General features: G+C 36.5%; 1 protein-coding gene across 1 annotated transcript in view; it reads left to right on the forward strand.

The window, feature by feature from the left end:
- The window catches only part of LOC123546218 (hexokinase-2-like), a 92,907-nt gene that overhangs the window by 60,029 nt on the left and 13,892 nt on the right, over positions 1-18,986 (forward strand). The window contains exons 13-16 of the mRNA XM_053550579.1: positions 1,679-1,841; positions 4,123-4,265; positions 6,887-7,108; positions 18,674-18,773. Coding sequence (XP_053406554.1) covers positions 1,679-1,841; positions 4,123-4,265; positions 6,887-7,108; positions 18,674-18,773 — 628 coding nt within the window. The remainder of the gene's footprint in view (positions 1-1,678; positions 1,842-4,122; positions 4,266-6,886; positions 7,109-18,673; positions 18,774-18,986) is intronic.

An 18,986-nucleotide genomic window follows, 5' to 3' on the forward strand; every position in this document is an offset into this window, starting at 1 on the left:
GGAGTTATGTACTCTTGCATATAACTGGCCATGGTGATGGTAAATAAGTGTTGAAAGTTTCAAAGCTTTATCTCAAAAGACTTTGTCAAAATGTGTACTGGTACGAAAAACTTAACCAAGGTGTGACGCCGACGCCGACGCCGTGGTGAGTAGGATAGTCTACTTATTCTTCGAATAGTCGAACTAAAAACTAATCGTATTTAGAGAGATCCAGTCTTCAATTTCCTGATATCCTTACATTATTTTATGATATCACTAACTCATTCAGAATATCTCAAAATAATTTAATGATATCTTAAATTTTAGGGGTATCATTAATTGCACTGTATTTTAGGATATCACAAAATTCGTTAAATGATATCATAACATGAATTAAGGATATCACAAAATAATTTTGTGATATCACAAGATAGTGAATAAATAGTAAAACAGCATCCCATAGAAATCTTTAATATTAGAAAGATATTCATTCGACAATAGCTAGTTAGCAGTCATTCACAAACACATACACAAAAAAGGGACAAGCTGATTTTTTATAGCAAAGCGTTTCTGTCCCTTCTCAAAAAAATAAGAATATTCATTAACTGACAATATTCTAAAATGTCATCAATCACCATCAGTAGTTTTAATTAGTAAGTCAACACTCTGATGCAAGATACTGATTAAACTACTTAAAGGTGGATAATTAGATTTTGGTCAAAAAATGGATTTGTTCGATTTTAATATTCATACTTATTTGTGTCAACATTTGATATTCCTGTCCTAGTCGACCAGTCAAGGTAAGTTATTTTAGCATAAGAAAAAATTTATTAAAAGTATCAATGCTATCAATATAAGAATTATTGCACACTCATTTATTAAAGATGTGCATCTAGTCAAAATTTATTAGAAATAAGTACAAGTTTGTAAAATAATTATTAACTCCCTTCGCGCGAAATGAGTGATGAATGGTTTCAGATAGTTGAACTATTCCAATATCTATCAAATGCAAATTTAAAACTATAAATTATATCGTATATTGAAACCAAAAGAAGTGCTCCGCTGTTTGTATATTATATTCATATTAAAGGGGGGTAATTACACACTAACACGTGTATTTAACACATGGATCTTTTTGTTCCTTAAATCAATCCGTAACAGAATATTCGGTAGTCTTTCACGTTGGGACATTCGACAAGCTGATTTTCATTAAACAATCCAGCATTTCTATTCCTTAAAAAAATATAAGAGTTCAAAATCAATATCTGACAATGCTTCTTAATGCGATCATTTACAATCGGTAGTTTTAATTAGTATTAAATTAAACACTGATGGCGAATAACATTGCAATATACTGATTAAACTTACCTATTAGAGTTTTAATGTTATTTTTTAAATTCTGTTTCAAATTCGTATTTAATTCAAATAGTTTATTTCCGTCTCACTATATGAACAACACGATAAAACTTAATAAAATCTTATCAAAGAACATATGCCATTCAGAAACGGGTAAACGTTTAAGGGCAAGCATATATTTGTTTGTACTATGGGGCTGTCGAAAATGACATTTTAACAACTGAACTTGAAATGGCTGAAAAACTGTATTATGGAGCAAACTGGATAAAAAAGAAACGGAATGCATGCTATGTTTATTTATTGTGCATGTCAATTCATTAGTCGCAATACCTGTTTTTTGCAGAATGACAACATCATCAAGCCATTTTGTCTGTCAGATGAAGACTATAACAAAATACAAAAGCTGTTCAATGAGAACCTTGACTTTGGCCTGGATAAAGCTACACACGATCAGGCCAAGGTCAAAATGTGGCCAAGTTTCGTTCGGGATGTTCCAAATGGCACAGGTAAGAAGAAAGTGTACAGACTACATAAATGTGTTTAATTAAACAGAACACCTACAATGTACAAAAAAAACACTTTATGTTCAATTTTTACAAATATATTAAGGACATATCCCTTAGTAATTCATTTATTTCAATTGTGTTTCATACTCCCAGTAAGGTACATGTATCAGTTACATAATATTAATAGGTCAAATTTCAAAAATTGTGATTTCATAACGAACATATAATCCTATACTATACAGTGTCACGTTACGTACATATTGCATTCTTTTTTTATCCGGGTATCCAATTTGAAAAAGGAAATCACCAGAAAATGTGTTGTCGTGATAAAAATGACTATGATTTAAAAGTAAGCAAGGTCAAAATAATGTGTCAGTGTTTAGATGTTTGGACGCCTTTAATAATTATAGTTTCAACACCTGGATAAAACTGAGTAATTGATTTAGATCATAAAAAGTTTATACTAGTCTGCCTGCCGACTACATAATCTTTCTATTTTTTTTTAAATATTTTTTTTCTGAATTTCTATCTCGGGAAATGTCAGCTCAATATGGAGAGCGCAGATCTACGGATCCCCGGGCGCGGCGTATGTTCTCCGTGACGATATGATAAAAGACATTGTGTCTGAAATCATTCGTCCTCCACCTCTGAATGATACATGTCGGGAAGTTGGCAGTTACTTGCGGAGAACAGGTTTGTACTAGTACAGAATCTAGGAACACTGGTTAGGTTAACTGCCCGCTGCTATATAACTGAAATAAACTGTAAAAAGGGGCATATTTATACAAAATTTGAATAGCCCCAGGAGTTGTTCCACGTTGAAACCAACAACGCCGCAATAACCCATGCTATCGATCTAGTTTCGGCACCATTCCTGTGTCGAATTATAGGAAATTATCGTCGATAAATTTTGTAAACATTGCATGCGGAAAGTTTTTGTTTCAGTGCATAAAATAAGCATGGAACGACTCGATGGGTCTTCCTCCACCTTAAAAGCGGGTAGGTCACAAAGTGACCATAGCTGTCAGGGCAAACGTAGCCTGGACATAACACGAACAGCTTTTTATATACAATGTTTAGCTTCTGCAAAGTAAAACAATCTCCACAGTTATATATTGCTATCAGTCAAACTCAGATTTCAGTACAATCAAATACATGTACACAATGTCATCAATCAAAGCCCGTATTTCATTAATTCAATTTATTTCCAACGTTTCTTAGATCACTAGAACGTCTTACCAACATTCAAAACGAGGCTTTGGAAGAATTTGTTAAAATATTTGCAAAGAGTTTGAACAATACACCTTTAAAGTTGCAACATATTGACTAACACATTCAGCATCTTGAAGCCTTTTTGCTCTGACACTGGTTTATTGTATTTTGTACAAAAAGAAACTGTTCAACAAGGCAGACAGCTGTATCAACTCCGTCAGTTTATACTCTTTAATTAAGTCTGGTCAATACAGAGAAATAAGTTCTGCAGATCAAGAATAACCAGTAATTGGAATTTTTGTTCAAGGTTTGACAGGTCGTCGCCTTAATTCCAGAGTGGTGCAAGTCCATTTTTGGCAGAATTGACATTTTAGTGTAATTAGGTATGTCTCTATGACCTCTGTAAGATGGTGAATTTGTGTCCTTGCATGACTACCATAAACAGTTTATGGTAGTAATGCAAGGACACAAATTCCCCATCTGTCTAAAATTTTAGTTCAACAAGGCTGTAAATAGTGTGAAGTCACCGACACTCAAATCTTTAAAGATTGTTTCCCAAAACTATCAAAAAGCTAGTTAAGGCATTGTAGAAATAAAGCGACGAGATGTTCCTGTTAGGTCTACTCTGCATTCCCCACCCACTACCAAGAGAACATTAATTCCGTGTCCTTTTAAAAACCGTAAATGTTCGAAAAGCTGTCTGGCGTAAAACACTTAATGTTTTAATTATAATTAAAATTTAATTGGAGTGGTATGACATTTGCCAAAATTGCGGCTACTGCTTAATTAAACCTTGAGAGTTTTAAAAAAAGTTGATATGATCTGGTACGATAATTTTAAATCCGGATTGTAGGTATTTTCTGAACGGACTTGGAGAAGACTGTTGATATTTCAAATTCAGTTGAGGCATTGAACACCCCTTCAAATAATAACTGGTACTTTCCAAATTGAATGATGGACCATTCCATTTTAGAAACTTAGCAGGGTAAGGGTTAAATATTGAAGCCTTGATACGAATCAAAGTTCCATTCTTTGCAAATTTCAATTGATATTCTCTGATATTTTTCAGAAACGGGGAAATTCATTGCCTTGGATTTTGGTAGCCATCATCTTAAAATCGAGGTAGTCTGTTTCGACAACGGGAAATGTGACGTAGACAGTCAGAACGGCTTCGTTCCAAATAAAATCATGCAACACGGCAATGCAGAAACGGTAGATTACTTATTTAATTCTACAGCGACTTAATTTGCTTATGGTAAGGTACTCTAGTGTTCATTTGTACTGATGGAAAGACGGGAAAAAGAAATCTGGCGTTTTCACTGGATGACAAATAAAGCTGCACTAGTATATGTGTGGAGTTGGGGTAGAGCGTCACACTCCTAATCAGGATGTCATGGGTGGATACCGAGTTTGGCCGCGGCCTCCATTTTCTAAGCTGTAAGATCCGTCTTTATAGTCGATGCAAAATAGATAGGATTGAACAAAGTAGCTTACAAATTCTACCTCATTTAAATGACAGTGTTGTTTATTGCTTTAGTGCGGCAGATTGACAGATGAATCCGAACAATTATATGTCGACCATTAACCTATCCTCTAGGGACAGTACTATATGAGCTTGTCCACATTAATGGAACTTCGTTAAAATCCAACATTCAGCGTCAACAAGGCAGCGATGCATCTAAAGAATATGATTTGAGACGAGAACAGAATCTTGTAATTCTTAAAGTTAATAAAACGATATTTAAAGACGATATTGTATTTATCTGCATTTTTTTTCTTTCTCAAAATCTTTGTAATTTTATGGTTATCTGACGAAAATACACCATGGTATGCATTTTTAACAAGAAAAGATGAGAAGAAATCAACAATGCAGTTGCCAATTTTCGTCACACGTTTATCTCCTAGTATGCAAAAAAAAAATATTGCATCCGCATTATTATTGCAAGCAGTTTCATAAATTCACGTCTTTCAGTCTGTGTAACGAAAAGAATGTTACCACTTCAGAATTTTTTACTTTATGCATATTTTAAATTCAAATATATGCATGACTAGCTGTATAATGTTAGCTTTTTAATAATTTCCGCATTACGATTTACTGGTTTAAAAAAAACAGCGATGATTAAAAAATGTGCCAGCCTTTACGCTTATTTTCCTAATTCATCGTTTATTTATGCTTGTTAACAACAAGTACTTACTGTTTGGATCTTTGCCTGTATATTGTCAGAAAAGTGCTTCAGTCGATCTTAAATTTTAATCTCTGGTCCATAAAACATTTTAAGAAAACCAGATTTCATAGGGTGTTAGTACCACTCCTGTATTTTTCGGCGACGCCGTCTAAATTCGTTTTCGTTTTCCTATGCCACGTGACTTCAGTTTGCCAATCAAACTACTTGATAACGCATTATAGATAATTTATCAAAACGGAAGATTTATGCAACACTCTGCCTGATTGGACGAGAGTGTCAATTTCTTTCACTCTGTTGACTGTGCTACGCTGAGTGAAATGTAGACAAAGCGTTTATCCTAAACGACGCTGCTCACAGTTTTAAAGCTAACTTTGGCTCAATATATTGAGCAAGATATTGATATATCTCAAAATAATAAGTAAGTTTAATAAATATGATAAAACCTGTTCAATACCAACATTATCAAATTAAAGAAAGAGCTGAATACGGTCTGCGATCACATGAATAAGGGTGTGATAAGAGTCTTTTATGTAGAGAAGTGCTTTTTAAAAGATTTTCCTTGTTACAATTGTCGTCTGTATATGAAAAGGTTTGTTTGTTACAAATTATTTAACTGATTTGTTATATATGAATATTTTTTTTTTGTATTGTATGCAAGTATTGAACTCAGTTGAAATCTGTTTCATTATATATATGCTATATAATGACTGAAATCTCATTTTACACTGAAATGAAGGTACGTTGCATACAGTTTATCTATGGGATATAACTACGGTCAAACTTTGCTATGTGGTCAAAATTTGCTTATGAAACAGAAATATTGAAATAATAACAATTGTATGTTTTGCTTGACCTTCACTTTTTATAGGTGTGACGTCATTGTCAAAAGATTCGAATAGCGAATATGCATTTGTTAAAGCGGGATCAGTTGGCTATTTTAGAATAAATAAAAATAAAAAAATCCTTTAATTGATTTTTTCTCATGTATTCTAATCAAACTTGATTTGTAGCATCTTTATTAGGCCCGCAGCCAACTTTGTTCAGCTGGGACATTTGACCCTTTTAGGGGCTGCTAGAGCTAAAACTAGAATGCCTTTATACAGCGTCTCATGAAGAGCTTGGTGGTCTTTGTCATACTTGGTCTGGAGCATCATTATAAGGTCCTCTTCCAAATTTATTTATATAGGAACTTGGGCCCTATTAGGGACCACTATGCTAAAAGTTGATATGCCTTTTTCGCATTAACCACTAAAATACTAATGGATTTTTATCAAACTCGATGTGTAACAATATCGTAAGGTCTCCTGCTAATTTGTTACAAATGGGGATAGGGACCAATTAGCTAAAAATATAAACACGTTTAATGACCTCTTCTCATGAACCGCTTCATGAATTCTTCATCGAATACTGCTGTAATTATTCGTCTAAGGATAAACGAAACAAAATTGCAACCCTACGAAACCTTTGCGAAAAATTAAAAGAGAACATTTAAATTGTTAAAGTGCGGTTTTAGTTTTGCAATTTGAAAAATGTTAGATGAAAGATGAATGTTAGATGAAAAATTTATAAACTTCTTTCCTTATTACAATTCGCCGACCATCATTTTTAAAGATATTTCTTGTTGGAAGTGTATTTAATCTGTTACAGTTGTTCGATTACCTGGTGACCTTTATGCACCGTTTCCTGAAGAAGAGGGATCTTCTCAACACACCTGAACCGATACCGATGGGTTTTACGTTTGCTTTTCCCTGTCAGCGACTGTCATTAACAAAGGCTGTCTTGGTAAGGTGGACAAAGAATATGCACTGTGACGGTGTTGTTGGTGAAGAAGTTGTAGGACTACTTGAAGCGGCTATAAAAAGAAAAGGGGTAACTTGTTGTTTTCACTTCTTGATGCAGGTGGCTGTCAGGAAAGAGTGCTTTTTCCAAAGTGACAAATCACATTTGCCTCACTATACAGTGGGTTCGAAATTTCGATCGGAATGTGGAATCCTGTCAGGTGAGGAAGTTATCCAAGTGGCCTGTGGAAGCTCGATTGTTCTACCTAAGCACCTGAAAATGTTATAAATATTACAAGAGGACCATGATGGTCCTGAATCGCTCACCTCTTCCCACATGACCCAGTTTTGAGTATGACGTCGTTTTTTTAGCTCACCTGTCACAAAATGACAAGGTGAGCTTTTGTGATCGCGTGGCGTCCGTCGTCCGTGCGTCCGTGCGTGCGTAAACTTTTGCTTGTGACCACTCTAGAGGTCACATTTTTCATGGGATCTGTATGAAAGTTGGTCAGAATGTTCATCTTGATGATATCTAGGTCAAGTTCGAAACTGGGTCAAGTGCGGTCAAAAACTAGGCCAGTAGATCTAAAAATAGAAAAACCTTGTGACCTCTCTAGAGGCCATATTTTTCATGAGATCTTCATGAAAATTGGTCAGAATGTTCACCTTGATGATATCTAGGTCAGGTTCGAAACTGGGTTACGTGTGGTCAAAAACTAGGTCAGTAGGTCTAAAAATAGAAAAACCTTGTGACCTCTCTAGAGGCTATATTTCTCAATGGATCTTCATGAAAATTGGTGAGAATGTTCACCTTGATGATATCTAGGTCAAGTTCGAAACTGGGTCACGTGGGGTCAAAAACTAGGTCAGTAGATCTAAAAATAGAAAAACCTTGTGACTTCTCTAGAGGCCATATTTTTCATGAGATTTTCATGAAAATTGGTCAGAATGTTCACCTTGATGATTTCTAGGTCGAGATCGAAACTGGGTCACATGGGGTCAAAAACTAGGTCAGTAGGTCTAAAAATAGAAAAACCTTGTGACCTATCTAGAGGCCATATTTCTCAATGGATCTTCATGAAAATTGGTCAGAATGTTCACCTTGATAATATCTGGGTCAAGTTTGAAACTGGGTCACGTGCGGTCAAAAACTAGGTCAGTAGATCTGAAAATAGAAAAACGTTGTGACCTCTCTAGAGGCCATATTTTTCACGGGATCTTTATGAAAATTGGTGAGAATGTTCACCTTAATGATATCTAGGTCAGGTTCGAAACTTGGTTACGTGCGGTCAATAACTAGGTCAGTAGATCTAAAAATAGAAAAACCTTGTGACCTCTCTAGAGGCCATATTTTTCAAGAGATCTTCATGAAAATTGGTTAGAATGTTCACCTTGATGATATCTAGGTCAAGTTCGAAACTGGGTCACGTGCCGTCAAAAATTAGGTCAGTAGGTCTAAAAATAGAAAAACCTTGTGATGTCTCTAGAGGCCATATTTCTCAATGGATCTTGATGAAAATTGGTGAGAATGATCAGCTTGATGATATCTAGGTCAAATTCGTAACTGGGTTACGTGTGGTCAAAAACTAGGTCAGTAGGTCAAAAAATAGAAAAACCTTGAGACCTCTCTTAAGGCTATATTTTTCACGAGATCTTCATGAAAATTGGTGAGAATGTTCACCTTGATGATATCTAGGTCAAGTTTAAAAGTGGGTCACGTGCCTTCAAAAACTAGGTCAAATAATAGAAAAACCTTGTGACCTCTCTAGAGGTCATATTTTTCAATGGATCTTCATGAAAATTGGTTAGAATTTTTTATCTTGATGATATCTAGGTCACATTTGCTCAAAAACTAGGTCACTTTGTCAAATAATAGAAATAACGACGTCATACTCAGTTCAACACTGGGTCATGTGGGGATAGGTGAGCGATTCAGGACCATCATGGTCCTCTTGTCTATTATTTGACATAGTGACCTAGTTTTTGAGCTCATGTGACCCAGTTTTGAATTTGACCTAGATATTATCAAGATAAAAATTCTGACCAATTTTCATGAAGATCCATTGGAAAATATGGTCTCTAGAGAGGTCACAAGGTTTTTCTATTATTTGACCTATTGACCTAGTTTTCGAAGGTACGTGACCCTGTTTTGAATTTTACCTAGATATCATCAAGGCGAAAATTCTCACTAATTTTCATGAAGATCTCATGAAAATTATGGCCTCTAGAGAGGTCACAAGGTTTTTCTATTTTTATACCTACTGGCCTAGTTTTTGACCGCACATGACCCAGTTTCAAAACTGACCTAGATATCATCAAGGTGAACATTCAGATCAATTTTCATGAAGATCCATTGAAAAATATGGCCTCTAGAGAGGTCAAAAGATTTTAATAATTTTAGACCTACTGACCTAGTTTTTGACCGCAGTAGACCCAGTTTAAAACTTGACCTAGATATCATCAAGATGAACATTCAGACCAAGTTTTTTACAGATCCCATGAAAAGTATGGCCTCTAGAGAGGTCACAAGGTTTTTTTATTAGCTCACCTGTCACAAAGTGGCAAGGTGAGCCTTTGTGATCGCGCAGCGTCCGTCGTCCGTCCGTGCGTGCGTGCGTAAACTTTTGCTTGTGACAACTCTAGAGGTCACATTTTTCATGGGATCTTTATGAAAACTGGGCAGAATGTTCAACTTGATGATATTTAGGTCAAGTTCGAAACTGGGTCTGGTGCGGTCGAAAACTAGGTCAGTAGGTCTAAAAAATGAAAAAACCTTATGACCTCTCTAGGGGCCATATATTTCACAAGATCTTCATGAAAATTGGTCAGAATGTTCACCTTGATGATATCTAGGGTAAGTTTGAAACTGGGTCACGTGCCATCAAAAACTAGGTCAGTAAGTCAAATAATAGAAAAACCTTGTGACCTCTCTAGAGGCCATATTTTTCATTGGATCTGTATGAAAGTTGGTCTGAATATTCAACTTGATGATATCCAGGTCAAGTTTGAAACTGGGTCACGTGCGGTCAAAAACTAGGTCAGTAGGTCTAAAAATAGAAAAACCTTGTGACCTCTCTAGGGGCCATATATTTCACAAGATCTTCATGAAAATTGGTCAGAATGTTCAACTTGATGATATCTAGGTCAAGTTTGAAACTGGGTCACGTGCCATCAAAAACTAGGTCAATAGGTCAAATAATAGAAAAACCTTGTGACCTCTCTAAAGGCCATATATTTCACAAGATCTTCATGAAAATTGGTCAGAATGTTCACCTTGATGATATCTAGGTCAGATTTGAAAATGGGTCACGTGCCTTCAAAAACTAGGTCAGTAGGTCAAATAATAGAAAAACCTTGTGACCTCTCTAAAGGCCATATTTTTCATGGGATCTGTATGAAAGTTGCTCTCTAGAGGCCATACTTGTGAATGGATCTTCATAAAAATTGGTCAGATTGTTCACCTTAATGATATCTAGGTCAGGTTTGAAAGTGGGTCACGTGTTATCAAAAGTAGGTCAGTAGGTCAAATAATGAAAAAACCTTGTGACCTCTCTAGAGGCCATATTTTTCATGAGAGATTCATGAAATTTGGTCAGAATGTTCATCTTGATGATATCTAGTTAAATTTTGAAACTGGGTCATGTGCGGTCCAAAACTAGGTCAGTAGGTCTAAAAATAGAAAAACCTTGTGACCTCTCTAGAGGCCATACTTTTCTTGGGATCTGTATGAAAGTTGGTCAGAATGTTCATCTTGATGATATGTAGTTCAAGTTTGAAACTGGGTCAACTGCGGTCAAAAACTAGGTCAATAGGTCAGATAATAGAAAAACCTTGTGACCTCTCTAGAGGCCATATGATTCATGGGATCTGTATGAAAGTTTGTCTGAATATTCATCTTGATGATATCCAAGTCAGGTTCGAAACTGGGTCAACTGCAGTCAAAAAGTAGGTCAGTAGGTCAATAATGAAAAAACCTTGTGACCTCTCTAGAGGCCATATTTTTGATGGGATCTGTATGAAAGTTGGTCTGAATGTTTATCTTGATGATATATAGGTCAAGATTGAAACTGGGTCAACTGCAATCAAAAACTAGGTCAGTAGGTTTTAAAATAGAAAAACCTTGTGACCTGTCTAGAGGCCATACCCTTGAATGGATATTCATGAAAATTGGTCAGAATGTTCACCTTTATGATGTCTAGGTCAAGTTTGAAACTGGGTCACGTTCCATCAAAAACTAGGTCAGCAGGTCAAATAATAAAACACCTTGTGACCTCTCTAGAGGCCATACTTTTCATGGGATCTGTATGAAAGTTGGTTTGAATGTTCATCTTGATGATATCTAGGTCAAGTTAGAAACTGGATCAACTGCGTTCAAAAACTAGGTCAGTAGGTCTAAAATTATTAAAATCTTTTGACCTCTCTAGAGGCCATAAATTTAAATGGATCTTCATGAAATTTGGTCAGAAATTTTTATCTTGATGATCTCTAGGTCAAGTTCAAAACTGGGTCACATGAGCTCAAAAACTAGGGCACTATATCAAATAATAGAAAAAAACGACGTCGTACTCAAAACTGGGTCATGTGGGAACAGGTGAGCGATTCAGGACCATCATGGTCCTCTTGTTATTTGGCCTACTGACCTAGTTTTTAGCTCACCTGTCACGAAGTGACAAGGTGAGCTTTTGTGATCGCGCAGTGTCCGTCGTCCTTGCGTACGTGCGTGCGTCCGTCCGTCCGTCCGTAAACTTTTCCTAGTGACATCTCTAGAGGTTACATTTTTCATGGGATCTTTATGAAAATGGGTCAGAATGTTCATCTTGGAAAATTCTAGGCCAAGTTCGAAACTGGGTCACGTGCCGTCAAAAACTAGGTCAGTAGGTCTAAAAATAGAAAAACATTGTGACCTCTCTAGAGGCCATAACTTTCAATGGATCTTCATGAAAATTGGTCAGAATGTTAACCTTGATGATATCTAGGTCAGGTTCGAAACTGGGTCACGTGCCTTCAAAAACTAGGTCAGTAGGTCTAAAAATAGAAAAACCTTGTGACCTCTCTAGAGGCCATATATTTCATAAGATCTTCATGAAAGTTGGTCAGAACATTCACCTTGATGATATCTAGGTCAAGTTCGAAACTGGGTCACATGCCATCAAAAACTAGGTCAATAGGTCAAATAATAGAAAAACCTTGTGACCTCTCTAAAGGCCATATTTTTCATGGGATCTGTATGAAAGTTGGTCTGAATGTTCATCTTGATGATATCTAGGTCAAGTTGGAAACTGGGTCACGTGCGGTTAAAAACTAGGTCAGTAGGTCTAAAAATAGAAAAACATTGTGACCTCTCTAAAGGCCATATTTTTCATGGGATCTGTATGAAAGCTGGTCCGAATATTTATCTAGATGATATCTAGGTAATATTGGAAACTGGGTCACGTGTGGTCAAAAACTAGGTCAGTAGGTCTAAAATTAGAAAAATCTTGTGACCTCTCTACAGGCCATATATTTCATGAAATCTTCATGAAAATTGGTCAGAATGTTCACTTTGATGATGTCTGTGTCAAGTTCGAAAGTGGGTCACGTGCCGTCAGAAACTAGGTCAGTAGGTCAAATAATAGAAAAACCTTGTGACCTATTTAGAGGCCATATTTTCCATGGGATCTGTATGAACGTTGGTCTGAATGTTTATCTTGATGATATCTAGATCAAGTTTGAAAGTGGGTCACGTGCCATCAAAAACTAGGTCAGAAGGTCAAATAATAGAAAAACCTTGTGACCTCTCTAAAGGCCATAATTTTCAATGGATCTTCATGAAAATTGGTCAGAATGTTTACCTTGATGATATCTAGGTCAGGTTCGTAACTGGGTCACGTGCCTTTAAAAACTAGGTCAGTAGGTCTAAAAATAGGAAAACCTTGTGACCTCTCTAGAGGCCATATATTTCATAAGATCTTCATGAAAGTTGGTCAGAACGTTCACCTTGATGATATCTAGTTCAAGTTCGAAACTGGGTCACATGCCTTCAAAAACTAGGTCAGTAGGTCATATAATAGAAAAACCTTGTAACCTCTCTGAAGGCCATATTTTTCATGGGATCTGTATGAAAGTTGGTGTGAATGTTCATCTTGATGATATCTAGGTCAAGTTGGAAACTGGGTCACGTGCGGTCAAAAACTAGGTCAGTAGGTCTAAAAATAAAAAAACCTTGTGACCTCTCTAAAGGCCATATTTTTCATGGGATCTGTATGAAAGTTGGTCTGAATATTTATCTTGATGATATCTAGGTCATATTGGAAACTGGATCACGTGCGGTCAAAAACTAGGTCAGTAGGCCTAAAATTAGAAAAAACCTTGTGACCTCTCTAGAGGCCATATATTTCATGAAATCTTCATGAAAATTGGTCAGAATGTTCACCTTGATGATATCTAAGTCAAATTCGAAAGTGGGTCACGTACCGTCAGAAACTAGGTCAGTAGGTCAAATGATAGAAAGACCTTGTGACCTCTCTAGAGGCCATATTTTCCATGGGATCTGTATGAACGTTGGTCTGAATGTTTATCTTGATGATATCTAGGTCAAGTTTGAAAGTGGGTCACGTGCCATCAAAAACTAGGTCAGAAGGTCAAATAATAGAAAAACCTTGTGACCTCTCTAAAGGCCATATTTTTCAATGGATCTTCATGAAAGTTGGTCTGAATGTTCATCTTGATGATATCTAGGTCATGTTCGAAACAGGGTCATGTGCGGTCAAAAACTAGGTCAGTAGGTCTAAAAATAGAAAAACCTTGTGACCTCTGTAGAGGCCATACTTGTGAATGGATCTCCATAAAAATTGGTCAGAACGTTCATCTTGATGATATCTAGGTCAAGTTCGAAAGTGGGTCACGTGCCATCAAAAAGTAGGTCAGTAGGTCAAATAATGGAAAAACGTTGTGACCTCTCTAGAGGCCATATTTTTCATGGGATCTGTATGAAAGTTGGTCTGAATGTTTATCTTGATGATATCTAGGTCAAGTTTGAAAGTGGGTCAACTGCGATCAAAAACTAGGTCAGTAGGTCTTGAAATAGAAAAACCTTGTGACCTCTCTAGAGGCCATACCCTTGAATGGATCTTCATGAAAATTGGTCAGAATGTTCACCTTGATGATATCTAGGTCAAGTTTGAAATTGGGTCATGTGCCTTAAAAAACTAGGTCAATAGGTCAAATAATAGAAAAACCTTGTGACCTCTCTAGAGACCATATTTTTCAATGGATCTTCATGAAAATTGGTCAGAATTTTTATCTTGATAATATCTAGGTCAAGTTCAAAACTGGGTCACATGAGCTCAAAAACTAGGTCACTATGTCAAATAATAGAAAAAATGACGTCATATTTAAAACTGGATCATGTGGGAAGAGGTGAGCGATTCAGGACCATCATGGTCCTCTTGTTTATGGCACGTGTCCCAGTTTCAAATTTGACCTAGATATGATCAAGATGAACATTCTGACCAATTTTCATGGAGATCCATTCACAAGTATGGCCTCTAGAGAGGCCACAAGGTTTTTTCTATTTTTAGACCTACTGACCTAGTTTTTGATGGCACGTGACCCACTTTTGAACTTGACCTAGATATCATCAAGATGAACATTCAGACCAACTTTCATACAGATCCCATGAAAAATATGGCCTCTAGAGAGGTCACAAGGTTTTTCTATTATTTGACCTACTGACCTAGTTTTTGATGGCATGTGACCCACTTTCGAACTTGACCTAGATATCATCAAGGTGAACATTCTGACCAATTTTCATGAAGACCTCATGAAATATATGGCCTCTAGAGAGGTCACAAGGTTTTTCTATTTTTAGACCTACTGACCTAGTTTTTGACGGCACGTGACCCAGTTTCGAACTTGACCTAGATATTATCAACATGAACATTCAGACCAACTTTCATACAGATCCCATGAAAAATATGGCCTTTAGAGAGGTCACAATGTTTTTCTATTTTCAGACCTACTGACCTAGTTTTTGACCGCACGTGACCCAGTTTCAAACTTGACCTAGATATCATCAAGATGAACATTCTGACCAATTTTTATGAAGATCTTTTGAAATATATGGCCTATAGAGAGGTCACAAGGTTTTTCTATTATTTGACCTACTGACCTAGTTTTTGATGGCATGTGACCCAGTTTCAAACTTTACCTAGATATCATCAAGATGAACATTCTGACCAATTTTCATGAAGATCTTGTGAAATATATGGCCTCTAGAGAGGTCACAAGGTTTTTTTAATTTTAGACCTACTGACCTACCTACTGACCTAGTTTTTGATGGCACGTGACCCAGTTTCGAACTTGACCTAGATAACATCAAGATGAACATTCTGACCAACTTTCATAAAGATCCCGTGAAAAATGTGACCTCTAGAGTGGTCACAAGCACGACGGACGACGGACACCGCGCGATCACAAAAGCTCACCTTGTCACTTTGTGACAGGTGAGCTAAAAAGTGGGTAGGACATGGGAAGCCGCATGTTTCATTGACCTTCATTAGATATGGAAAGTCGCCTTGTGACCTATACATGTCAGTGTCACTTAAAAAGTGACCAAACAAACAAACACTTCTAATTTTCTGCACGAAGTTTTCTTGAAATGTGCTTGCATGCAATATTTCTTCTTTCTCAGATGAATACCTTGTCTGGGTTGAAGGGTTCTCTCAAGGCTTGTTCAGTATAATTCCGTGAAATTATAAGTGGCTTTCATCGACAGAAATATCATGTCTTGTCCCGAGTGGTTGTTTCGTTTGTACTTAATAGCTCATTCAATATGCAATCTTGTTTGCGATGTGATTTGAGAAATGACTTTGTAGATTTTGATTGCAGCCCAGTGTAGATTTTGTTTAACAGTCTGCAATAACATAATTATGATAATACAAGCGCGCCGGAGAGAAATCCACTATCATTCCTCGTGTACAATAAATTTAGCTTGTTACACGAGTAATTTTCATCAATAAATTTTGAAAACATATGTCTTTATACAAACTAACTAGAGATCTTAACATGCGATAAATATCGGAGTCATAACTGTTGTTATGAATGTTATCCTAACACAACAGTTTTTCCTTCTTTTAAATGTTGTAGCATCATAAAATCCAGATTAAAATGGTAGCATTCTGTCCGGAAAATCCATATATTGACGTCTCATTGACTAATTTTAAAACCAGACATCGCCATATCTTATACAAATCTATATGTTTTCTTTAATTTGCAACGTTTTATTTCTGAGACAAAAGGGTATTTGAGCCGCACCATGAGAAAACCAAGATAGTGGCTTTGCAACCAGCATTGATCCAGACCAGCCTGCGCTTCTGCGCAGTCTGGTCTGGATCCACGTAGTTCGTTAATGGTTTCTCTAATTGCAATAGCTTTTGAAAGCGAACAGCATGGATCCTGACCAGACTGCGTGGATGCGCAGGCTGGTCTGGATCCATGCTGGTCGCAAACACACTAAGGCTGGACTGGATCCATGCTGGTAGCAAACGCACTATGTTGGTTTTCTCATGGTGCGACTCATTTGTATAAAGATGCTATTATTTGGCAACACTGGAAACCTATCGGGCTACAGAATAACGTCTGTAGCACAGTTATAGGTTAATAGAAATTGATCTGTTTGAGTCAGTTTGGAAAAGTTACATACTTTCCATTTATATAATCATCAGTACCTTGTTTCTGCCAGTTTGAATTTTGTACAAAGGTTTGGCATATTTCTAGTGAATTATTTATCTGTAGTAAAGCTGAAATTTGAATTTGACCACTTTATTCAAAACACGAATTTACATGTCAGTGAGCTTATGGCAAATCTCACTAAGTTTTATGGGAGATCTCAGTGAGTTTATGAGAGATTTCAGTGAGTTTATGAGAGATCTCAGTGAGCTTATGACATATCTCAATGAGCATATGACATCTCTTAGTGAGCTTATGGCAAATCTCAATGAGCTTATGACAGGTCTTACTACGTTTATGAGAGATCTCAGTGAGCTTCTCACAGATCTCAGTGAGCTTAAGGCACATATTAGTGAACTTATGACAGATTTCATTGAGCTTATGACGCATCTCAGTGAGCTTATGAGAGATCTTAGTTAACTTAATACAGATCTTAATGAGCTTATGACACATCTCTATAAGTTTATGATATATCTCAGTGAGCATATGACAAATTTCAGTGAGCTTTTGACAGATCTCAGTGAGCTTATGACACATCTTAGTGAGCTTATGAAAGATCTCAGTGAGCTTATGAAACATCTCAGTGAGCTTATGACAGATTTAAGTGAGCTTATGACACATCTCAGTGAGCTTATGATAGATCTCAGTGAACTAATGACACATTTCAGTGAGCTTATGACAGATCTCAGTGAACTTATGACACATCTCAGTGAGCTTATGAGAGATCTCAGTGAGTTTATGAGAGTTCTCAATGAGCTTATGACAGATCTCAATGAGCTTATGACACATGTCTCTGTGCTTATGACAGATCTCAGTGAGGTAAAGACAGATTTCGTAGAGTTTATGACGGATTTTAGTGAGCTTATGACAGATCTCAGAGGCTTATGACAGATCACATCATCAGTAAGGTAATGACAGATTTCAGTAAGCTTATGACAGATTTCAGTGAGCTTATGACAGATCTCGGTGAGCTTATGACAGTTGTCATCATCAGTAAGGTAATGACAGATATGACACATCTCTATGAGCTTATGACAGATCTCAGTGAGGTAATGACAGATTTCAGTGAGCTTATGACAGATCTCAGTGCGCTTATGACAGATTTCATCATCAGTAAGGTAATGACAGAATTGAGTGAGCTTATGACAGATCTCAGTGAGCTTATTACAGATCTCAATTAGCTTATGACAGATCTCAGTTAGCTTATGACAGATCTCGGTGACTTTATGACACATCTCTATGAGCTTATGACAGATCTCAGTGAGGTAATGACAGATTTCAGTGAGTTTATGACAGATTTCATTGAGCTTATGAGAGAACTCAGTGAGCTTATGAGAAATCTCAATGAGATTATGACAGATCTCAGTGAGGTAATCACAGATTTCAGTGAGCTTATGATATATCTCAGTGAGCTTATGACAGATCTCAGTGAGTTTTTAATGGATCTCATCGAGCATGTAACAGATGTGAGTGAACTTATAGCAGTCTCTTTTTAGAGCTTCCAGGAAACTATACTATTCCGTCTACAACATTCTCTAACAAAAACATCCTTCAATTATCCTAGGGACATTTTGATAACACTTGACTTAATATTAAAGGCAACGTTATCCATACAGAGATACGTTCAATCAATGAAAATAAACTATAGAAAGTTGGTTAACATACTATTTAGTGCAGATCCCGCTGGAGAAAGCTCACACTGATGAATGTCCTATCTTTCTGATGCCGTATTCTTATAGATACAAAAGCACGCGGTTATTGCAGCGATTCGTCTAAAGTATTGTGACAGACAATTTTGCATAAAAACTGATCTAAAACTCTAACTTAAGAGATAACGAACTTCGCTAAACATTAAGATTTGCAAATATTGCCCTACTGCTGTTTCCGACCAAATGCTTAAAATACAGCACTGAATGCTGTTAAACATAGCCAATTTTTCCTGTTACAGGAGATGAACATTGTGATAGATGCAGTTGTAAATGATACTGTCGGCACGTTGATGTCAGGAGCGATTGAAGATCCAAAATGTGCAATAGGAGTTATATTGTGTAAGTCAAGCTTCTTGTACATATAATCAATATTGTGTAAGACAAGCTTCATGTACATATAATCAATATTGTGTAAGACAAGCTTCATGTACCTATAATCAGTATTTTGTAAGATAAGCTTCATGGACATGTAATCAGTATTGTGTAAGATAAGCTTCATGGACATGTAATCAGTATTGTGTAAGATAAGCTTCATGGACATGTAATCAATAT

This window comes from Mercenaria mercenaria, chromosome 9 (genome assembly GCF_021730395.1).
Source record: "Mercenaria mercenaria strain notata chromosome 9, MADL_Memer_1, whole genome shotgun sequence".
Taxonomy (NCBI): domain Eukaryota; kingdom Metazoa; phylum Mollusca; class Bivalvia; order Venerida; family Veneridae; genus Mercenaria; species Mercenaria mercenaria.